Source organism: Pantherophis guttatus, chromosome 2 (assembly GCF_059756535.1).
Source record: "Pantherophis guttatus breed Tessera chromosome 2, ASM5975653v1, whole genome shotgun sequence".
NCBI classification, from domain to species: Eukaryota; Metazoa; Chordata; class Lepidosauria; order Squamata; family Colubridae; genus Pantherophis; species Pantherophis guttatus.
Window position 1 is genome coordinate 279,924,274 of NC_142064.1, and position 20,727 is coordinate 279,945,000.

At 44.7% G+C, this 20,727-nt stretch overlaps 1 protein-coding gene across 3 annotated transcripts; it reads right to left on the minus strand.

Annotated features, from left to right (window-relative positions):
- Positions 1 to 1,459: 1,459 nt before the first annotated feature.
- On the minus strand, positions 1,460 to 18,950 carry LOC117658034 (uncharacterized). Of its 3 annotated transcripts, XM_087884645.1 has the most exons (6): positions 13,843 to 17,645; positions 12,958 to 13,555; positions 11,850 to 11,976; positions 10,800 to 10,882; positions 8,656 to 8,782; positions 1,460 to 2,934 (listed from the first exon to the last, which is right to left on the minus strand). In XM_087884645.1, the coding sequence occupies exons 1-6, from the start codon at positions 14,061 to 14,063 to the stop codon at positions 1,649 to 1,651; spliced, it is 2,442 nt and encodes an 813-aa protein (XP_087740771.1). In that variant the 5' UTR covers positions 14,064 to 17,645; the 3' UTR covers positions 1,460 to 1,648. The 3 variants fall into 3 exon arrangements, with proteins under 3 accessions (XP_087740771.1, XP_087740772.1, XP_087740773.1); XM_087884646.1 differs by lacking the exons at positions 12,958 to 13,555; positions 13,843 to 17,645 and adding an exon at positions 18,292 to 18,950; XM_087884647.1 differs by lacking the exons at positions 11,850 to 11,976; positions 12,958 to 13,555; positions 13,843 to 17,645 and adding an exon at positions 18,292 to 18,950.
- Between the last annotated feature and the right edge of the window lie 1,777 nt (positions 18,951 to 20,727).

Consider the following 20,727-nt stretch of genomic DNA (forward strand, 5'->3'; position numbering starts at 1 on the left):
ATTGACAATTGATTCATATTTATGACCATATTTATGCAGAGTCTTGGAGTCCCGTGATCCTATTTTCCGACCTCCCGGCCAGCAACGTCAATGGGGAATCCAGATTCACTTAACAACCTGTGTTACTAACGTCATAACTGCAGCGCTTCACTTTTTTTTTTTTTACTTAACAAATGTGGCAAGAAAAGTTGTAAAATGGGGCAAAATTCACTTAACAGATGTCTTGTTTAGCAATGGAAATTTTGGGCTCAATTGTGGTCGTAAATTGAAGACTACCTGTAGTAGTGACTTTCATGGCATTGGCTTTCTATTAGGATTACCCTTGTTAGGGTAAGACGAAATAGGGGGAAATGATGGTCTATTTTGACAAGGAAAAAAACAAGGGAATGGAATGCCTAGAGAGAATTGAGATAAAGGCCTGCACTTTTAGTATTGGAATTGGGGTCACAATACAGGGTTGGAGAAGTTAAAAAGCTTCTGATCTGTGCGCGCACACGCACGCGCACACACACACACATTTTAACAGGGTATTTTAGACTCGGGGAAATTCTCCCAACACACCCTTGCTTAATCTGAAGTTGCCCGTGAGTCAAATACATTCATATAAAAATCCATTTTTGTTAAGCACTTACCCTAACTGAAGGTGAGGATTGCCCCCCCTCTATAGTTCATTTGCAATACTGACTGGGAACATTCACAAATGAGCAGGCGGCATAGCTATGAATGCCAGATCCTTGCTGGAATTAGACTTCCATTATTGTGAGACCAACTACTTTCTCAGCCCACTTTCTGGTTCATGCAGTGTACAGCTCAATGGAAGGCAGGTTTGGTTGTGATTGTTTTTCCCCACAACTATCCGTTGAAGTGTGTATCTGTCCTGTTTGGTTGCCATGCCAACCCAGACAATTATTCAGGTACAAATGACAGACTCAATTAGTTGCAACTCTTCCAAGAGCTTTCAGTTGATGTCATCCCCCATGTTATCATCTTAAATCTTATAAAATCAAATGAAAAGATAATATATCTATCATCCATCCATCCATCCATCCTATTTCTTAACCGCCCATCTCCCTGATAAGGGTAAAGGTTCCCCTTGCACGTATGTGCTAGTCGTTCCCGACAAAAGGGGGTGGTGCTCATCTGTTTCAAAGCTGAAGAGCCAGCACTGTCCAAAGACATTTCCATGGTCATGTGGCCGGCATGACTAAACGCCAAAGGCGCACAGAACGCTGTTACCTTCCCACCAAAGGTGGTCCCTATTTTTCTACTTGCATTTTGTTTTTATGTGCTTTTGAACTGCTAGGTTGGAGGAAGCTGGGAAAAGTAACGGGAGCTCACCCCGTTAAGCAGCACTTAACGGGATTTGAACCGCTGAACTGCCGACCTTTCGATCGACAAGCTCTTAGCCACTGAGCCACCATGTCCCTTTGATATAGGAATAAGGGGCGACAATTCCTCGTTTTCCTTCCTTCAGCCACACCAATTTATTTTAGCCCATGATCCACTTCCATGACATTTCCTTGTGTGAAAAAAACCGAATTCCATTTGTGTCCAATCACACTTGGCCAATAAAGAATTCTAACATTTCTGCACGAGGATCCTAACCTCAGAACTGGGGTCTCTGAAGTTCTGTCCACAGTCCATGCACTCATATGGTTTCTCCCGTGTGGATCCTTCGGTGGGAAGTCACAGAACTACTCTTTCTAAAGCTCTTTCCACATTCCACACATTTGTATGGTTTCTCCCCCGTGTGGATCCTTTTATGAGAACTAAGGGAACTGCTTACAGTGAAGCTCTTTCCACATTCCGTACATTTGTATGGCTTCTCCCCTGTGTGGGTCCTTTTATGGGATGTCAGGGAACTGCTTACGCTAAAACTTTTCCCACACTCCAGACACTGATATGGCTTCTCTCCGGTGTGGATCCTTTTATGGGAAGTGAGGTAGCGTGCATCACTGAAGCTCTTTCCGCACTCCAGGCACTGATACGGTTTCTCCCCTGTGTGGATCCTCTTATGGGAAGTAAGGCGGCTTTTGCGACTGAAGCGCTTCCCACACTCCACACATTGATAGGGTTTCTCTCCTCGGTGGATCCTCATATGGGATGTCAGGGAACAGCTCACGCTAAAACTCTTCCCACACTCCATACATTTATATGGCTTCTCTCCGGTGTGGATCCTTTTATGGGAAGTGAGGTGACTTACATCGCTGAAGCGCTTCCCGCACTCCAGGCACTGATACGGTTTCTCCCCCGTGTGGATCCTCTTATGGGAAGGAAGGTGGCTTCTCTGAGAGAAGCCCTTCCCACACTCCACACATTGATAGGGTTTCTCCCTGCTGTGGATTCTCATGTGAGAAGTGAGGTAAGTTCTCTTAATGAATCTCTTTCCACACTCCAAGCATGGATGTGGTTTCTCTCCTCGGTGGATCCTTTCATGGGTCATAAGGTGACTTTTCTGAAGGAAGCTCTTCTCGCAATCCATGCATTGATATGTATTCTCCCGGATGTGACTCTTTTGATGGTTACTGAGATGGCTACTCTGGCTGAAGCTCTCTCCACATTCCACATAGTTATATAATTTCTCCCCAAGCGATATATTTTGAACTAAAGTAAGAGGAAAGGCCCGTTCCCTGTTTTCATGTTGTGTCTCGACAGGCGGCCTTCTGCAATATCCACACAATCCTGATTCCTCCTTCAATATTTTTCCACAGCCTGGACACATTCTGGTTTCTTGGTGATTTTTTTCAGCCAGCAGCGTGTTGCTATCTACACAATGAAAAGCGAGGGCTTTCTTTGGCTCTCCGTTTAGCTGGTTTTCCTCAGGACTTTGGACTCCCCATTGACATCGGAACATCCTTTCTGTAATTTCATTGTTGACTGTTGGCAAATGCTCTATCATCTCCTTCTTAGAGTCCTCGTTCTCCCACCTTTCGCCTGATTGCAACAAAAAGAAGAACACAGAGGTAAGTTTCACGAGATGTTCAAGGCCCAAGCAAAGGCACCCTCGGGGATCATGCTCTATTGCCACATCCTGTATTTGAACATTACAGGTAGTTCTCAATTTATGACCCCTGGTGGCGAAGTGGTTAGAATGCAGTATTGGAGGCTAATTCTGCTCACTGCCAGTAGTGCGATTCTCACCGGCTCAAAATTGACTGAGCCTTCCATCCTTCTAAGGTCAGTAAAGTGAGGAGCCAGATTGTTGGGGTAAGATGCTGACTCTGTAAACTGCTTAGAGAGGTGTAAAGAAGTGTGAAGTGGTATATAAGTCTAAGTGCTCTCTCTAACACAGCGGTCAGCAACCTGCAGCTCCGGAGCCACATACGGCTCTTTGGGCCCTCTGCTGTGGCTCCCTGTCAGGTGATCCCACCACTGGCTGGCCCCACCCCTCACCTTCCCCTCCCAGTCACTCCTTGCCTGGCCTGAGAAGGTAAAGGTGAAGACAGGGGATGGAGAAGTGGCAAGGGCAGAGACAGAGAGATAGACAGAGAGGGGAAGAGTGGGAGGGAGGGTAGAGAGAGAGATGTCAAAAGGATTTTGTGGTTCCTGGTGCTTTTTAACAACTGGTTCTCTGCCCTAATGACCGGCTGGCTACGCATGGCTAGGGGGGGGGTCATGTGACTGGTGGAAGTGAGTGACATTGAGTTGGCCACGCCCACGCAGGTTTTGTGGCTCTTTTCTGTGGGAAATGGGTCCAAGTGGCTCTTTGAGTATTTAAGGTTGCAGATCCCTGCTCTAACACTACAACTGAGCCCAAAATTTCTAAGCGAGACAATTGTTAAGCGAGTTTTATCCCCTTTTACGAGTTCCTTGTCGTGAATTACTGTAGTTGTTAAGTTAGTAACATGGTTCTGAAGTGAATCTGGCTTCTCCACTGACTTTGCTTGTCAGAAATTGCAGGTGATCACATGACCCCAGGACACTGCAAACATCATGAATACATGCCAGTTGCCAAAGTGTTTGAATGTTGACCAAACAACTGTAGGGATACTGCAACGGTCGTGAATGTGAAAAATGGCCATCAGTTACTTTTTTACCTGATATTGTAACTTCAAACAGTCACTAAACAAATGTCTGTTAAGCCGATGACTACCTGTACAGGTTTCATTCCTCCTGGATCCTGCACCACCTTGTTCTCATTCCTCCTGGACCCTATGGGGTACAGATTACACCCAGGGTATTATTTTTACTATCCCTGTCAGCCCAGTGCCCAGTACGGAGCTTGGAACTAATATTTTGACCTTGGGACAGCAATATCATGTACAGAGCTACCTTGCTTCCCATGATGTTCAGTGTTAACATAAAACTGTTGGGGAAGATTATTTGGGTTTTAGCTTGTTTTTGAGGAGGTTGCTGAAAGCAAATCTTCAGTTTGGGAGTGTACAGCAAAGAGGCCTTGGGGAAAATGGGAGGGAGACATGACAGAGAATAACAGAATTGGAAGGGACCTTGGAGGTCTTTTGTCCAAAAGTGTTGCTCAAGTAGGAGACACTATACCATTTCAAACAAATAATATAGATGTAACACAGATGTCTGTGCGAGTAAGATTATCACCCCTGCTGTCAACCAAAACCAAGCATTTAATAGTGAGTGCCATACCATGTGCATTAATCAAACAGGTGGCAATAAAGTAGGGGCAGTCAGGCACAACACAGGTTATGTAGACAGTAAACATAGAGTCAATCAAAATGGACTCAAATGTCTATACACCAATGCAGAGTATGAGGAATAAACAGGGTGAATTAGAAATTCAAGTAAATGAGGGCAGATATAATATTGTTGCCATTATGGAAACTTGGTGGGATGAAACCCACAAATAGAACATACAGCTAGAGGGATATAAATTATTTAAAAGAAATAGACAAAATAAAAGAGGAGGTGGAGTTGCACTATACATAAGAAATAACTACATCTCTACAGAATTAGAGCACAACAATGATGAAAATTATCTTGAATGCATTTGGGTCAATATTAAAGGGAGGGGATGACATTGTCATAGGTCTATACCCATGATGGCGAACCTATGGCACGCGGAGCCATATCGGTGGGCACGTGAGCTCAGCTCCAGCGCACATGTGCACGCCGGCCAGTTGACTTTCGGGCCTTCTGGGCTCACCGGAAGTCAGGAAGCAGGTTGTTTCCGGCCTCCGGGGGGATGGGGAAGGCCCATTTTTCTCTCTCCCCAGGCTCCAGAGCCTTTCTAGGAGCCTGGAGAGGGTGAAAACGGCCTTCCCCAACCCCCCAGAGACCCTCTGGAGGCTGGAAATAGCCCGTCCAGGGGGATGGGAAAGGCCATTTTCGCCCTCCCCAGGCTCCTAGAAAGGCTCTGGAGCCTGGGGAGAGAGAAAAAAGGGCCTACTGGGCCCACCGTGCCATCCCGTGCCAAAAGCAGGGGAGTCACGTGCGCGCAACCCCCCTGCTTTCCTCCCGCTTTTGGCACACAATGGCAAAAAGGTTAGCCATCACTGGTCTATACTATAGGCCACCCAACCAAACAGAGGAAGTAAATGAACTTTTTGCTAGTCAGCTAATTAAGGTATGTAGGAAGCACATCACAATAGTAATGGGGGATTTTAATTACCCTGATATCAATTGGGAGACAAACTCTGCACCAAGTGGAAGATCCAACAGGTTCCTAACAAACCTAGCAAACAATTTTACTTCCCATAAAGTAGGGAAGAGAACAAGGGGATCAGCCATATTGGACTTAATTCTCACTAACAGAGACAAAATGATAGAAGGTGTTGAAGCTACAGGAACCTTGGGGACAAGTGATTACACAATACTGGAATTCAACATTATGCAAACACAAGTAGTAGAATAAAGTCAAACTAGAATTTTGGACTTTAAGAGAGCTATTTTCAATAAACTTAGAGAGAGCTTGAGAAGGATTCCATGGATGAGAATCCTCAAGGGAAAAACAACTCAAGAAGCTTGGGAAACTTTGAAAAGTGAGATTATAAAAGTCCAGTCTAGCACAATACCAACGAAGAAGAAAAATAATAGATCTCAAAAGAAACCAGCATGGCTGCATAAAGAACTCTCTAACAAATTGAAAGATAAAAAGAACGTATAAAAAAGTGGAAGTGGACAAACATGGGTTTGTCAAAAACTGATCATGCCAGACTAATCTTATTGCATTCTTTGATAAAGTGACAAAATTAGTGAACCAGAGGAATGCTGTCGATATAATTTACTTGGACTTTAGTAAAGCATTTGGTAAAGTAGACCATAACCTACTATTAGATAAAGTAGAAAAATGTGGGTTAGACAGCATCACCACCAGATGGATTCGTAACTGGCTGACCAACCGCACTCAACGTGTAGTCCTCAATGGAACTGCATCTACATGGAGGGAAGTATGCAGTGGAGCCCTATGCAGGGCTCTGTTTTAGGCCCAGTGCTCTTCAACATCTTCATCAATGACTTGAACGAGGGGATAGATGGGGAACTCATCAAATTTGCAGATGACACCAAGTTGGCAGGAATAGCCAACACTCCAGAAGACAGGCTCAAGATACAGAAGGATCTTGACAGACTTGAACATTGGGTGCTATCTAACAAAATGAAATTCAACGGTGAAAAAAGGAAGGTTCTACATTTAGGGAAGAAAAACAAAATGCACAGGTACAGTATATGTGGTACCTTGCTCAATAGTAATAACTGTGGGAAGGATCTTGGAGTCCTAGTGGACAACCATTTAGATATGAGCCAGCAATGTGCAGCAGCTGCCAAAAAAGCCAACACAGTCCTAGGCTGCATAAACAGAGGGATAGAATCAAAATCACGTGAAGTGTTAATACCACTTTATAATGCCTTGGTAAGGCCACACTTGAAATATTGCATTCAGTTTTGGTCGCCACGATGTAAAAAAGATGAGGAGACTCTAGAAAGAGTGCAGAGAAGAGCAACAAAGATGATTAGGGGACTGGAGGCTAAAACATATGAAGAACGGTTGCAGGAACTGGGTATGTCTAGTGTAATGAAAAGAAGAACTGGGGAGAGATGATAGCAGTATTCCAATATCTCAGGGGTTGCCACAAAGAAGAAGGAGTCAAACTATTCTCCAAAGCACCTGAGGGTAGAACAAGAAGCAACGGGTGGAAACTAATCAAGGAGAGAAGCAATTTAGAACTAAGGAGAAATTTCCTGACAGTTAGAACAATTAATGTGGCACAATTTGCCTGCAGAAGTTGTGAATGCCCCAACACTGGAAATTTTTAAGAAGATGTTGGATAACCATTTATCTGAAATGGTGTAGGGTTTCCTGCCTGGGCAGGGGGTTGGACTAGAAGACCGCCAAGGTCCCTTCCAACTCTGTTATTCTATTCTATTCTATTCTAAATGGTTGTCCAATCGCTTCTTAAAAACTTCCAGTGATGGAGCACCCACAACCTCTAGAGGCAAGTTGTTCCACTGGTTAATTGTTCTCACTGTCAGGAAATTTGTCCTTATTTCTAGGTTGGTTCTCTGCTTGGTTAGCTTCCACCCATTGCTTCTTGTCCTGCCTTCAGGTGCTTTGGAGAACAGCTTGACCTCATTCCTTGTGGCAACCCCTGAGATATCAGAACACTGCTATGTCACCCCAGTCCTTCTTTTCATTAAATTAGACATACCTAATTCCAGCATGTTTTAGCCTCCAGTCCCCTAACCACCTTTGTTGCTCATCTCTGCACTCTTTGTAGAACATGTATGTCAAACTCGCTGCATCATGTTGATGTCACATGACAGCTCAAGTTTTCTTGACTTTGCGGAGCTAGGGTGGACATGGCCTGCACATGACGCATCCAGCCCATGGGCCACCAGTTTGACACACCTGTTCTAGAGTCTCAGCATCTTTTTTATATCGTGGTGACAAACTTGGATGCAGTATTTTAAGTGTGGTCTTATCAAGGCGTTATGAAGTGGTACTAACACTTCATGTGCTCCATATAATTCGGGCCTATTAGGGTTTCCAAATTCCAGAAAAATGAAAGGCACTCCTTAAGGCTGTCACCCAAAAGATAAACTCAGTAAGGAGGGTGTTTGCTCTCTTCTATAGAGGAGACAGCATGAAGATTTTTAGCCCCGTCTGCCTGATCAGGTGGGAGAATCAATACATTCTCCTTCATTGTAGGAAAGGAACAGACTAGCATTTTCTGAGAAACAGGCAAACTAGTTACGTCTGACCAGAAAAGTAGAAAGAGAACCTTAATGTTAGCTGGATCTCCAGCATGGGTTTTCCTTTTGATGCTTGCTTGTTAACGGCTGCCATAGTAACGGGGAGGGGGGGCATAGCAGAGGGATTTGGGAAGTGAGCTGGTGTGAAGAAGGCCCACCTGAATATAAAGGGAGGTTTGCTCGCTGAAATTACTGCGCTGCTAAATGGAGTGGTTTACACCCAGTCAAAGCCAACCGTCCTGAACTCCAGCTGGACGAAAACACCTGAAGATGTGTCTGACACTATGTGGGACGCGGACTGGACATTCAGCATGGATCCCTGGGGGGAGGGATTTGGGGAAACTTTCTATATGTACCTTTCCCGCCTTTTGGCTTAGATCTTGCCTTTCTTTCGCTACCATCATTTCAAACTCAGTAAAAGTATCTCTTCTCAACTTTAGTGGATTCAGCGGTTTTCCTTCTTGGGTTTTGAACGGAGGCAGGCTTGATACTTACCTATGCAGGTCACATTCCTTGCATTTTCCAACATGATCTCCCTGTACAGCAATTTCTGGTCTGGATTCAGCAGGGCCCACTCCTCTTCGGAAAAAAATACGGCTATATCTTCAAATGACATATGATTCTGAAATTGAAAAAAAAATCCCTCTTAATGTACAGTTCCAAGTTATACTTGAGGTCGTAAATTGAGGATTACCTGTACCACCTGAAAATCGCCCAAGGTCACTCTGAGAGTGAGATCTAATTAATTAATGACACACATACATACAAATAAATAATTCTTTATCAAGCATAGATACCTCTCATCCCAAATCTCAGAGTGACTGGGCATTTTTCACAGAGTTCAGGTAGTCCTCAATTTATGACCACAATTGAGTCCAAAAATTATGTTGTTAAACAAGACAGTTGTAAAGTCAGTTTTGGGCCCATTTTACAACCTTATTTGCCGCACTTGTTAATAACATGGTTGTTAAGTGAACCTGGCTTCCCCCTTGACTTTGCTGGTCAGAAGTTTGCAAAAGGAGATCACATGATCCCAGGACATTGCAACCGTCATAAACATGAGCCAGTTGCCAAGCATCCTAATTTTCATCACGACAATGGAGATTCTGCAACGGTCATAAATGTGAAACATAGTCCTAAGTCATTTTTTCCAGTATTTTTGTTACTCACTGTCATTTCCTGACAGTTAGAACAATTAATCAGTGGAACAAATTACCTCCAGAAATTGTGAATGCTCCAACTAAACGTTTTTAAGAAGAGACTGGACAACCATCTCTCTCTGGGCACAATAAGAATATATTTGCTAAATAGAACTCCGCATTGGCAACAGGAAGGACTAGTAAACACTCAGCTCCATTCAGTTGCCCAGACTCCACCCTGCAAGGGATTATGGGGTCATTAAAAGATGATGATGACTGGACAACCATTGGTTAGAAATGGTTTAGGGTTTCCTGCCTGAACAGGTGTTTGGACTAGAAGACCTCCAAGTTCTTTCTAACTCTTCTCTTCTCTTCTCTTCTCTTCTCTTCTCTTCTCTTCTCTTCTCTTCTGCTCTGCTCTGCTCTGCTCTGCTCTGTTCTTTCTATTCTATTCTTCTATTGTTTTTTTCTAATTCTATCCTATCCTATCCTATCCTATCCTTATTGCTGATTTTGCAGGATTTTAAAACTTGTTTTAGAAGGTAGCAAACAGTAGGTTATGGAACAACTGATGGGATGAATCTTGGATGCACCATTGATCAGGGTTTTCAGGGCTTCCTGGAAGGGATTTCAACACAGTGCTGGGACAATCCTAGTTGATACATTAACAGCTTCCTTATGTTGTCTCTGACAGATACACACAGTTCAACAGCTATATGAAGTTGCTGGAAAAGGCCTTCTAGAAGCATGAGATGCCAGCAATGTTCAGATAATACCATGAAACTGCTCCTACTCTGAAAAAAGATGGCTAGAAGAGAGCAAATTAAGGGAACTAACTTTGGAAGAGAAATCCAGCTTGCTTTGGAATGCTCCTTGTCAAAACCACATTTGGACACTAAAGGAGAAAAGAATCCTCCTCAAAATAGCAGAGTTAGAAAGGACCTTGGAGGTCTTCTAGTCCAATCCCCCGACTCAAGCAGGAGACCCTTTACCATTTCAGAGAAATGGGGTTGTCCAGTCTCTTCTTAAAAACCTCCAGCAATGGAGAAGCCACAACTTCTAAAGAAAAGCTCTTCCACTGGTTAATTGTTCTCATTGTCAGGAAATTTCTTACTTCTAGGTTGCTTCTCTCCTTGATTTTCCCATCCATTGCTTATCTTGCCTTCAGGTGCTTTGGAGAAAAGCTTGACTCCCTCCTCTTTGTGGCAGCAAAGAGTAAATATATATCTAAGGGGCCTCTTATATGTTTTAGGTGCTTCTAATCAACTTGATGCTATGATGCTCCTAATCATCTTTATTGCACATGATGGCCTGTCACCCCTAGTCCTTCTTTTCATTAAACTAGACATACCCAATTCCTGCAACTGTTCTTCGTATGTTTTGGCCTCCAGTCCCCTAATCATTTTCATTGCTCTTCTCTCCACTCTTTCCAAAATCTCAAGTCTTACCAAGGCATTATAAAGTGGTACTAACACTTTAGGCGAGCTTCATCCCTCCTACCTGAGTTGGAATAACGACAGCAGTTTCAGTTCCACCACAAAGCAAAGATGTTTCTGCAGGAAACCTCAGGGTTGCTCCATTCCCTGATAAGACAGAAATGGAAGAAGACATTTTGAAAACATTCCTGCTGCATTCTCGAGCAAAACTATACCATAATTGTGTGTGTGTGTGTGTGTGTGTGTGTGTGTGTGTGTGTGTGTGTACACAAAAAAAATTAAAAGGAGCCTTCTTTCACACCAGTCGGACTGCAAGTAAGCAATATCAATAGACTTTTGTACCGCTTCATAGTGCTTTACAGCTCTCTCTAAGCGGGTTACAATCAACATACTACCCCCAATAATCTTCCTCAACAGTTTTTATGTAAAAAATAATGACGTGGGTGTAATCTATATCCACATAGGATCCAAAAGGAATGAGAACAAGGGAAACCTATACCGTTTAGTGATTGTTTGAAGTTGCAACAGCAGGTAAACAAAGTGACAGATGACCATTTTTCACACTTCTGACTATCGCAGAATCCCCGTGACCAAAATTTGGATGCTTGGCAATTGGCATATATTTATGACATTCGCAGTGTCCTGGGGTCATGTGATCAACTGCGACCTTTCGAAAGGGAAAGTAAATGGGGAAGCCAGATTCACTTCACAACCATGGTGCTAACTTAAGAACTGCAGTAATTCACATCACAACTGTCCCAAAGTTGCTTTTTCAAGAGGCAGTTGCAACTTTGGGACAACAATTTTGTTGTCTGGATGACTGAATGACTGAAACTCTCCATAGATACTTAACAACTGTGGCAAGGAAAGTCGTAAAATGGGGTAAAATTCGCTTAACAACTATCTTGCTTAGAACATTTGGGCTCAATTGTGGAGTTAGCAATAGGACTACCAACAGCACTTAGACTTGCATACGGCTTCATCGTGCTTTCATAGCCCTCTGTAAGTGGTTTACATACTCCGTACTTTGCCTCCATATTTCGTAATATGTTTCTTTTGAACTGCACCATGTTATATTTCCTTGTGGAATACACCAATATAAAAATATAACAACTTTTGGATGTGATCTGAGCTGGATCTTCTTGGGAGATCCCTCTGAAGGCCAGTTCCTGAGAGAGAGATGACATGTCTCTGTGTGGTCGGGAGTTTTGAGTATCCACTTCCATGAAGGGATCCTGAACCTGTCAAAAGAAAGAGGGAAGAAGATTTTATGGTCCACAGCAACCAAGTTCACTCTAAAAAGAGAAGGCTTCTCACATACAGATAGAATAGAGCAGAATTGGAAGGGACCTTGGAGGTCTTCGAGTCCAACCTCCTGCTCAGGCAGGAAACCCTATACCATTTCAGACAAATAGTTGTACCAATCTCTCCTTAAAAACGTCCAGTGCTGGAGCATTCACAACTTCTGGAGGTAAGTTGTTCCACTGATTAATGGTTCTCACTGTCAGGAAATTTCTCCTTAGTTCTAAGTTGATTCTCCCCTTGATTAGTTTCCATCTATTCTATTCAGGGGCTTTGGAGAATAGTTTGACTCCCTCTTCTTTGTGGCAACCCCTGAGATATTGGAACACTGCTGTCATGTCACCCCTAATCCTTCTTTTCATCAGACTAGACATATTCAGTTCCAGCAACTGTTCTTAATGTTTTAGCCTCCAGTCCCCTAATCAACTTTGCCGCTCTTCTCTAGTCTCAAGATCTCTTTTTATATCATGGCGATCAAAACTGGCTGCAGTATTTCAAGTGTGGTCTTACCAGGGAATTATAAAGTGGTAGTCCTCGATATACGACAACAATTGAACCCAACATTTCCATGGCTAATGGAGACGACCGCTAAGTAAATTTTGCTCCATTTTACGACTTTCTTGCCACAGTAGCTAAGTGAATCACTGCAGGGGTTCACTTAGTCATATGTTTGTTAAGTGCATCTGGCTCCCCCATGGACTTTGCTTAGTCGGGTGGTCACAAAAGGGGATCATGTGACCCCAGGATGCTACAACCATCATAAATAAAAACCAGTTGCCACAGCCTCAGAGCCTCAGGTGACTGTAAGGCTACTGCAACCAAGAATGAAAAATTATCATAAGTCACTTTTTTCAACGCTGTTGTAACTTTGGATGGTCACTAAGTGAACTGTTGAATGTCGAGGATGATTTTTGTCTCACCTGCGTTTCTCCCTGCTTCTTCTCCTCTGCTTGGCTCAGGAGGAAACCTTCTGCAAGGGCCACTGCCTGGGAGCTGGTCTCTGCTCCACATTCTCGCACCCAGCTTTCCATCTTTGGGGGCAGGACTGCCAGGAACTGCTCCAGGACCACCAAGTCCAACATCTGAGTTTTCGTGTTTTTCTCTGGCTTCAGCCATCGACGATAAAGACGGTGTAAGCGAGTGCAAAGTTCTCGAGGTGCCTCGGTTTCTTTGTATATGAACTCCCGGCAAAGTTGATGTTCTCCAGCCCGTCTGGTGGTTTCTCCTTGCAGGACATTGTCCTTCCTCATTCTTCCCCAGAATTTCTCAGTAGAACCAAGCAAGGCAACACGGGATCCATTTCCTTCTGGGTCTCGTGAGCCGGTTTTTGGGGTGTACCGAGACGCTGGTTCACATCCATCTGAAGTCTGTCCTGCGTTTGCAAAAGGACTTTCGGTCGGAGGAGCACAATGGCAAGAAGAGCCACTGTGAGCCATTTCGGGAGATGTGGGACTTTGATCCTCAAACGATAAGAATCCTCCCACAGAGCAAAATAAATAAATGCTTTCAGTTTTCAAGCTAAGGGAAAGGAATAAAAGAAAAGAAAAAGTGAGGAAAAAAAGAGAGCTGCCTTCGTAGACATCGATAGGATGTTCTTGTTCACAAACATTTAACGGAAGACAGAGAAGACACTGCTGTTAAACACTTTCATAGCTGAAAAGATCCGAGTTACCTCACCAGGATCCGTCGACTGGCTGCAAGCGATCAAGTGCCCAGCTCCGAACTCCTCCCACCCGCCCGGGATTCCAGGCTCCACCCACCTCGCAGCTCCACCCTCGCCTTTGAGTTGGAGATTAGATTCGCACCTGCGCACTCTTCTGCAGCCAATATTAACGGTTAGAGAAAAAATGGCATTGTTTCTAGAGTCCTCCCAAGTGATGGGCCCCTCCCTCTCCTGCGAAGACTCGCTTCTCCTCCTTCCCCGCTGGGCTGGGCTGGGCTGGGCAGCGCTTGCTCTCCTGACAGCGCCCCCTCGTGGATCCCGCCTGCCAATTGCGCAAAGCGAGCGACTCTGCCCCGTTTCCATCCAGTCCGCGATCCGTCGAGTTTCTGATCCCGAAATCGGTTCTTGCTCTAGTTTTCCGTTTGCGGTCGGGGGCAAAAGGGATCCCTTGGGGCTGCCAGCGTGGCAGACAGGTCTCTCTTTAAAACTCAGGTCTTTCTCCCACAGATTATGTTTTTTATGGTTTTTCTTTCCTTTGACTGTTTTTCATAGGGTTTTCTTGTGGGTTTTGGGTGCAGGTCCAGCTTCACTTTTGCAAGGCTGACAAGATTCTAGACCTAGTTGAGTTTAGACAGGTCATCCTCGACTTATGATTACCATTGAGGCCCAAATTTTTGCAGCTAAGTGAGACAGTTCTTAACTGAATTTTCCCCCAACTTAAGACCTTTCTTCCATAGTTGTTAAGTGAAGCACTGCAGCTGTTTTCTTAGTAACACGGTTGTTAAATGAATCTGGTTCCCAATTGATTTTGCTTGCCAGGTCACAAAAGGGGAAATCACGTGAAGCCCCGGACACTGCAGCCGTCATAAGTATGAGTCAGTCGCCAAATGTCTGAATTGTGATCACTCAGTCCATGGGGATGTGCAATGGTCATGAGTATGAAAAATGGTCATCAGTCACTTTTTACAGTGCCGTTGTAACTTTCAACGGTCACTAAATGAACTGTTATAAGTCAAGGAAAAGTTGCACATGTCCTCACAGAAACACATTTATATGTCTGGCACAATAAACACAACCACATCACAAGTTTACCACAGGAAGTGCCATAAAGATGTTTTTTTACACCAAAGACAAATTCCTTGTGTGTCCAATCACACTTGGCCAATAAAGAACAACCAGAACAACAATAAGTGTCAATGGGGCATGTTGGAGAGCAATACAAACTAGAGATGGCTCTCTTGCCCCAAAAGAGAATAAAACATTGGTCTCATTTAAGATGATGATGAATCTGCATACAACGGGAGGTTGAACAACTAGCCTTATGGTGTGACCGAACAATCTGAATGACTGCAACCTTATTGCTTGTATCCTTATGATTTATATTGATATTTTTTCCCAATTGCTTATTTGTACTCTATGACTATCATTAAGTGTTGTACCTTATGATTCGTGATGAACGTATCTTTTATGTACACTGAGAGCGTATGCACCAAGACAAATTCCTTGTGTGTCCAATCACACTTGGCTAATAAAATTCTATTCTATTTTATTTCTAATAATTCTAATTCTAATTCTATTCTATTCAAATGTAAGGTTTTTTTTGCAGGAACTGGGTATGGTTAGTCTGGAGAAACTAGGGGGGGACATGATAGCAGTATTCCAGTATTTGAAGGGCTGCCACAAAGAGGTTCAACTTATTTTCCAAAGCGCCAGAAGGCAGGACAAGAAACAATGGATGGATATTAATCAAGGAGAGAAGCAATCTGGAATTGAGGAGAAACTTCCTAACAGTCAGGACAATTAACCAGTGAAACAGCTTGCCTTCAGATGTTGTGGGCAGTGGCGAAATCTAAAAATTTTCCCTACCGGTTCTGTGGGCGTGGCTTGGTGGTCATGTGACCGGGTGGGTGTGGCGTAGCAAACTTGACATCACTTCACTCACTGTTAGAGCCAGGAACTGCACATTCTGCCCTTCTGAAGCCCCCAACACTTTGAGTTTCCCTCCGTCATCTGCCTTGAGTGCCCAAGTGAACCTCGGAGCCTTCTCTTGCCCCGCTCTCCATCCTAGAGGGCTGTGCATCCCTCCCTGCCAATTCTCTGTACAAATCACCTGCCCCATTTCTACAAAGGCGGAGGCCCCCCCCACCTGCAGGGTGATCCAAAGAGGGGACAGGGATGCGGCAGAAAAGGCCGCCTTCCACCCCTCCCAGCTCCGAGGGGCTTGGGGCTCTGAAGCAGCCCACTGGCTTCCCACCTGGCCACCTGCCTGCTCTCTCTGACTGCCAGCACTACTCCAGGAACACAGCCTGCAGAATCCGGCGCTCCTGGGGAAGGAGGCTCAGCCACGGCGCCACTTCCTGCTGGTGAAGAAGTGGACCGAGAGAGGTGGAAGTCGCTGGCCCCCGTGCGGGGAAGAGGGCTAGGCCCGGCCGTGCCACCCCAGAACTTGCAGCGCTTTCCCTTTTGCCTGGGCAATAGCACTTATCCGCCATTGCGGGTAGCTCTTCATCTTGGCACTCCCTTGCCCGCCGCCTCTGCATTGCGCTTGAAAGGGGCTGCTGCCATTGCTCTCGCCACCCTCCTTCCGCGGCTGGATGCAGACGTCCACCTACCTGAAGCAACCACCCGAAGCAACCCGCTGCCATTCGCTTTCGTTTCACAACGGGAGAAGAAGGCGAATGGCGGTAGTGCAGCACATTCACGTGTGCATGTGCACGTGCATAAGGCCCAGAACGTTCACGGTCCACCTGCCCTCCCGGAGCACTGCCGAGCCATTGCTGTTTGCTTTTTTCCTTCTCCCGCCACGAAACAAAAGCAAATGGCAGCAGGGTTGCTTTAGGCAGCTGGACATCTGCAAGCAAGCAGGGAGTGAGGGTGGTGAGAGCAGCAGCGGCCCCTTCCATGTACAGTGCACAAAGGCAGCAAAGCTGAGCAAGGCGGCCCCGGTAAGCCTATTGCTGTATTGGCCTCTCTGCCCACACCATGTTCCACTCCAGCTGCACGTCTACAAGTGTGGCGACCTACCAGCACTGGCCCGCCTAGGTAAGTGCCACCACCCAGGTTGAAGGGAAAGCACCGCAGGCTCTGCAGTGGCACAGCTTGGCCTGGCCTGTTGTTCCCTTACTGTCCATAAGAGGATCCACATGGAGAGAAACGATATCAGTGCCAGGAGTGTGGAAAGAAACAGCACTTCCCTCTCTTCTCATAACACGATCCACACAATGGAGAACCAACCTACCAGCATATAACATTGAAGGAGCTTTATTCAGAAGAGTGAACGTCTCATAAAAAGAGCCATTTTTATGAGGAGGAGTGGCCATTTACAGACTTGTAGTGTGGAAAGAAGTTCAGTGGTTCCATTTTTTTTATCACAATGTCAAAATGGAAATGCGGTGGATTATGATTACTAAAAAATGAGTGAAGGAAGGGGAAAAGAAAGAATAAAAGAGATGGGCCAGATGAAGGCGATTACAGGAAATCTTTGGGAGAGCTTCAAATTACAACGAGGCTAATATCTTTGTGTAGTAGGTACAGGAAGAATGGACTTGATGCCATCTAATAAGCATAGTCTCAAATGTAATCCCAGCTGGTAAAGATAAGGGATCCCCAGATTTTATTAAAGGGGTTTTTAGGGTTTTTTAAAATTTCCTAACCATTATATTGTTAGCATCTAATCAAGCATATGAAGAAAAGATTAGTAAACAGTTGAGTTCATATGGAAGAATTGAATTTAATAGATCACTGCGATAATTTACCCAGCTAAAAGAGAATATACATTTTATATAACTCTGCTCCAGAATTTTTAGGGTGGATTATTTTTTAATATCAACTTTATATCACAAAATTTAAGAATGTATATTGATATTTGTTTATCCAATGGTTTATGTTTATCCTGTCATAGAATAGTGTGTTTCAGAAGGTATCCAGAAATTGATTTTTCAGTGTTTCCCGGATGAATAATAAAGAATTTGTACAGACTAATTTCAGAAATAGTCTTTCATGCCTACCTATCTCTGAAGTATTACTTTAACCATATCATTGGCTTTGCTGGCAACATAAACTATTTGCCTTGACATTTTTAAACATTATTTATTTTTTTAATATAACTGCCAAGTCTTTATAGTCCTACCACAGCATGTTTATACCAAAACATATATCATCATCATCATCACCTTTTAATGACCCCATAATAACAAATTTTGGGCTCAACTCATTGTGATTCTAAGTCGAGGACTTAGAATTAGTATTCTAAATATTCTTAGTATTAGTATTTCCCCACTTCTGCAATTTCTGAGGTAACTTTTTGTTTTGAAAACAAATTGGATGCCTCTGAGAAACATTCCCATTGAGGAAATTCGATTCCTTTCAATATTCTGGATTTTTCTTTCCTTCAGGACGGCCACAGCTTCTCCTCAGAGATGTCGCAGCAATCATCTTTTCTCAATTTTAGACCGCTATTCCTCAGGGACACAGTTTGCTAGTACCGTATCTTCAAGTCCTACCCTTGAAAAGGACTTTAGGGCAGAATCCCTCGGCACAACTATTATTTTTTAATTAAATTACTATTATAATATTACTACTGTTATTTTACCAGAAGAGGAGGACGTCTTTGTCACTCGGTTCTTCTTCACAGACAGGCGGGAAATCGTAGCCCCGCCCCTTCCAACGGTTCTTTTCCGAAGGTTCGCAAGATGCTTCTAAGGCGTTTTTTTTCCCCTGAGGGGAGTCCGCCAGGACAGCGAAAGGGAGGGCCGGAAGAGTTCCCTGCAATCCTCAATATGGTCTTTCTAGGGAGAACTCGCTCTCTTTAACCCCTGGAAAGCCTGGAGAGAACGAAGACGCCCGGAGCCTTTGATGTCCGTGTCCGCAGCTGCATCCGCGGCTCTCCGGCCTTTTTTGGGATCGAGGTCCCCGGCGAGGAAAAGCCTTGGGCGGATCCGTCTCTTTTCCACCGGCACCGAGCAAGAAAGCCGTTTCATTCTTCCAAGGCTGTCTCCGGAGTCTTCCGATTGCAGTGCTTCACTTAACAAACGTGGCAAGAAAAGTTGTAAAATGGGGCAAAATTCACTTAACAGCTGTCTCGTTTAGCAACGGAACTTTTGGGGTCAATTGTGATCATAGGTTGAGGACTACCTGTAGTACTGACTTTCATGGCATTGGCTTTCTATTTCTAGGATTACCCATCCTAGGGTAAGATGAAATAGGGCAAAAGATGGTCTATTTTGGCAAGGAAAAAAACAAGGGAATGGAATGCCTAGAGCAGTGGTGGGGAACCATTTACTTACCGAGTGCCAAACAGGAATGTGCTTCGCGTACTGTGCGCGCTCGCAGGCCATCTGGGCTAATGCACGGCTCCTCCCCATGTGCTGTGTGCGCAACAGCACCATCTATGCGCAGACCTTTCGCATGCAGCTTTCATGCACGCGCCCCAACGCACGTTGCACACACAATCTCACCATCTGCAAATGCGCATGCAATGCACACGTGATCTGCGCAAGCACGCGCTGTGTGCCAGTCGCCTTGAACGCATGTACAAACATGCAGAGGAGAGCTGTGAAGACCAGCTGGGTCCCCTGAATTGTGCATGTGTGCCAAAGGCCTGAACACCAGCTGGGGTGCACACACATGCACAGCTTCGGGTAAGTTTGGCAACGGCTCATGTGCCTGGAACAATGGCTATGCGTGCCACTTCTGGCACACTGCCATAGGTTCGCCATCACGGGCCTAGAGAGAATTGAGATGAAGGCCTGCACTTTATTATTGGAATTGGGGTCACAGGGTTGGTAGAAGTTAAAAAGCTTCTGATCTGCGCACACACACAAAGACACACACACACAAACGCCCTTTAACCGTGTACTTTAGACTCAGGGACTCGGAAATTCTCCCAACACACCCTTGCTTAATCTAAAGTTGCCCATGAGTCAAATACATTCATATCATACATTTACGGAAGGTGCCCCCACGCCATAGTTCATTTGCAACACTGACTGGGAACATTCACAAATGAGCAGGCGGCATAGCTATGAATGCCAGATCCTTGCTGGAATTAGACTTCCATTATTGTGAGACCAACTATTTTCTCAGCCCTCTTTCTGGTTCGTGCATTGTATAGCTCAATGGAAGGCAGGTTGGGTGTGATTGTTTTTTCCGCAACTATCCGTTCAAATCTGTAGCTGTCCTGTTTGGTTGCCATGCCAAACCAGACAATTATTGAGGTACAAATGACAGACTCAATTAGTTGTAACTCTTCCAAGAATTACAACTTACAGTTGATGTCATCCCCCATATTATCATCTTAAATCTTATAAAATTGAGGAGCACCTGGAGGCTCCAACTGGCGCAGAGTGCTGCCTTGCGGGTGGTTATGGGAGCGACATGGCGTTCCCATGTAACACCTCTCCTGCACGAGCTGCACTGGCTCCCGGTGGTCTTCTGTGTGCGCTTCAAGGTCTTGGTTACCACCTTTAGAGCGCTCCATGGCTTAGGACCTGGTTATCTACAGGACCGCCGGCTGCCATCAGTAGCCTCCCACCGGCCGGTACGCTCTCATAGAGAGGGGCTCCTCCAGGTGCCGTCGGCCAAACAATGTCGACTGGCGGCCCCCAGGGGAAGAGCCTTCTCTGTGGGGGGACCTACCATCTGGAATGAGCTCCCCCCGGAGATACGGAGGATCCCGGATCTGCGCACCTTCCGCCGTGCTCTCAAGACCTTTTTATTCCATCAGGTTGGCCTGGCCTAACTTTCCCTTTTTCCCTTTTAAAATGTAAATTTTAATCTGTTCTTAATTATTGGGGTGTTTTAAATCTGTCTTGGGCCAAATTGTTTAATTCGGTTTTATTTTGCTTTTAAATTTTGTATTTATGTGTTTTGTGTTCACCACCCTGAGTCCTTCGGGAGTAGGGCGGTATATAAATCAAATAAAACTAAATTAAAACTAAAACTAAAAAAAAAATGAAATGAAAAGATAATATATCCATCATCCATCCATCCATCCATCCATCCATCCATCCATCCAATTTCTTAACCA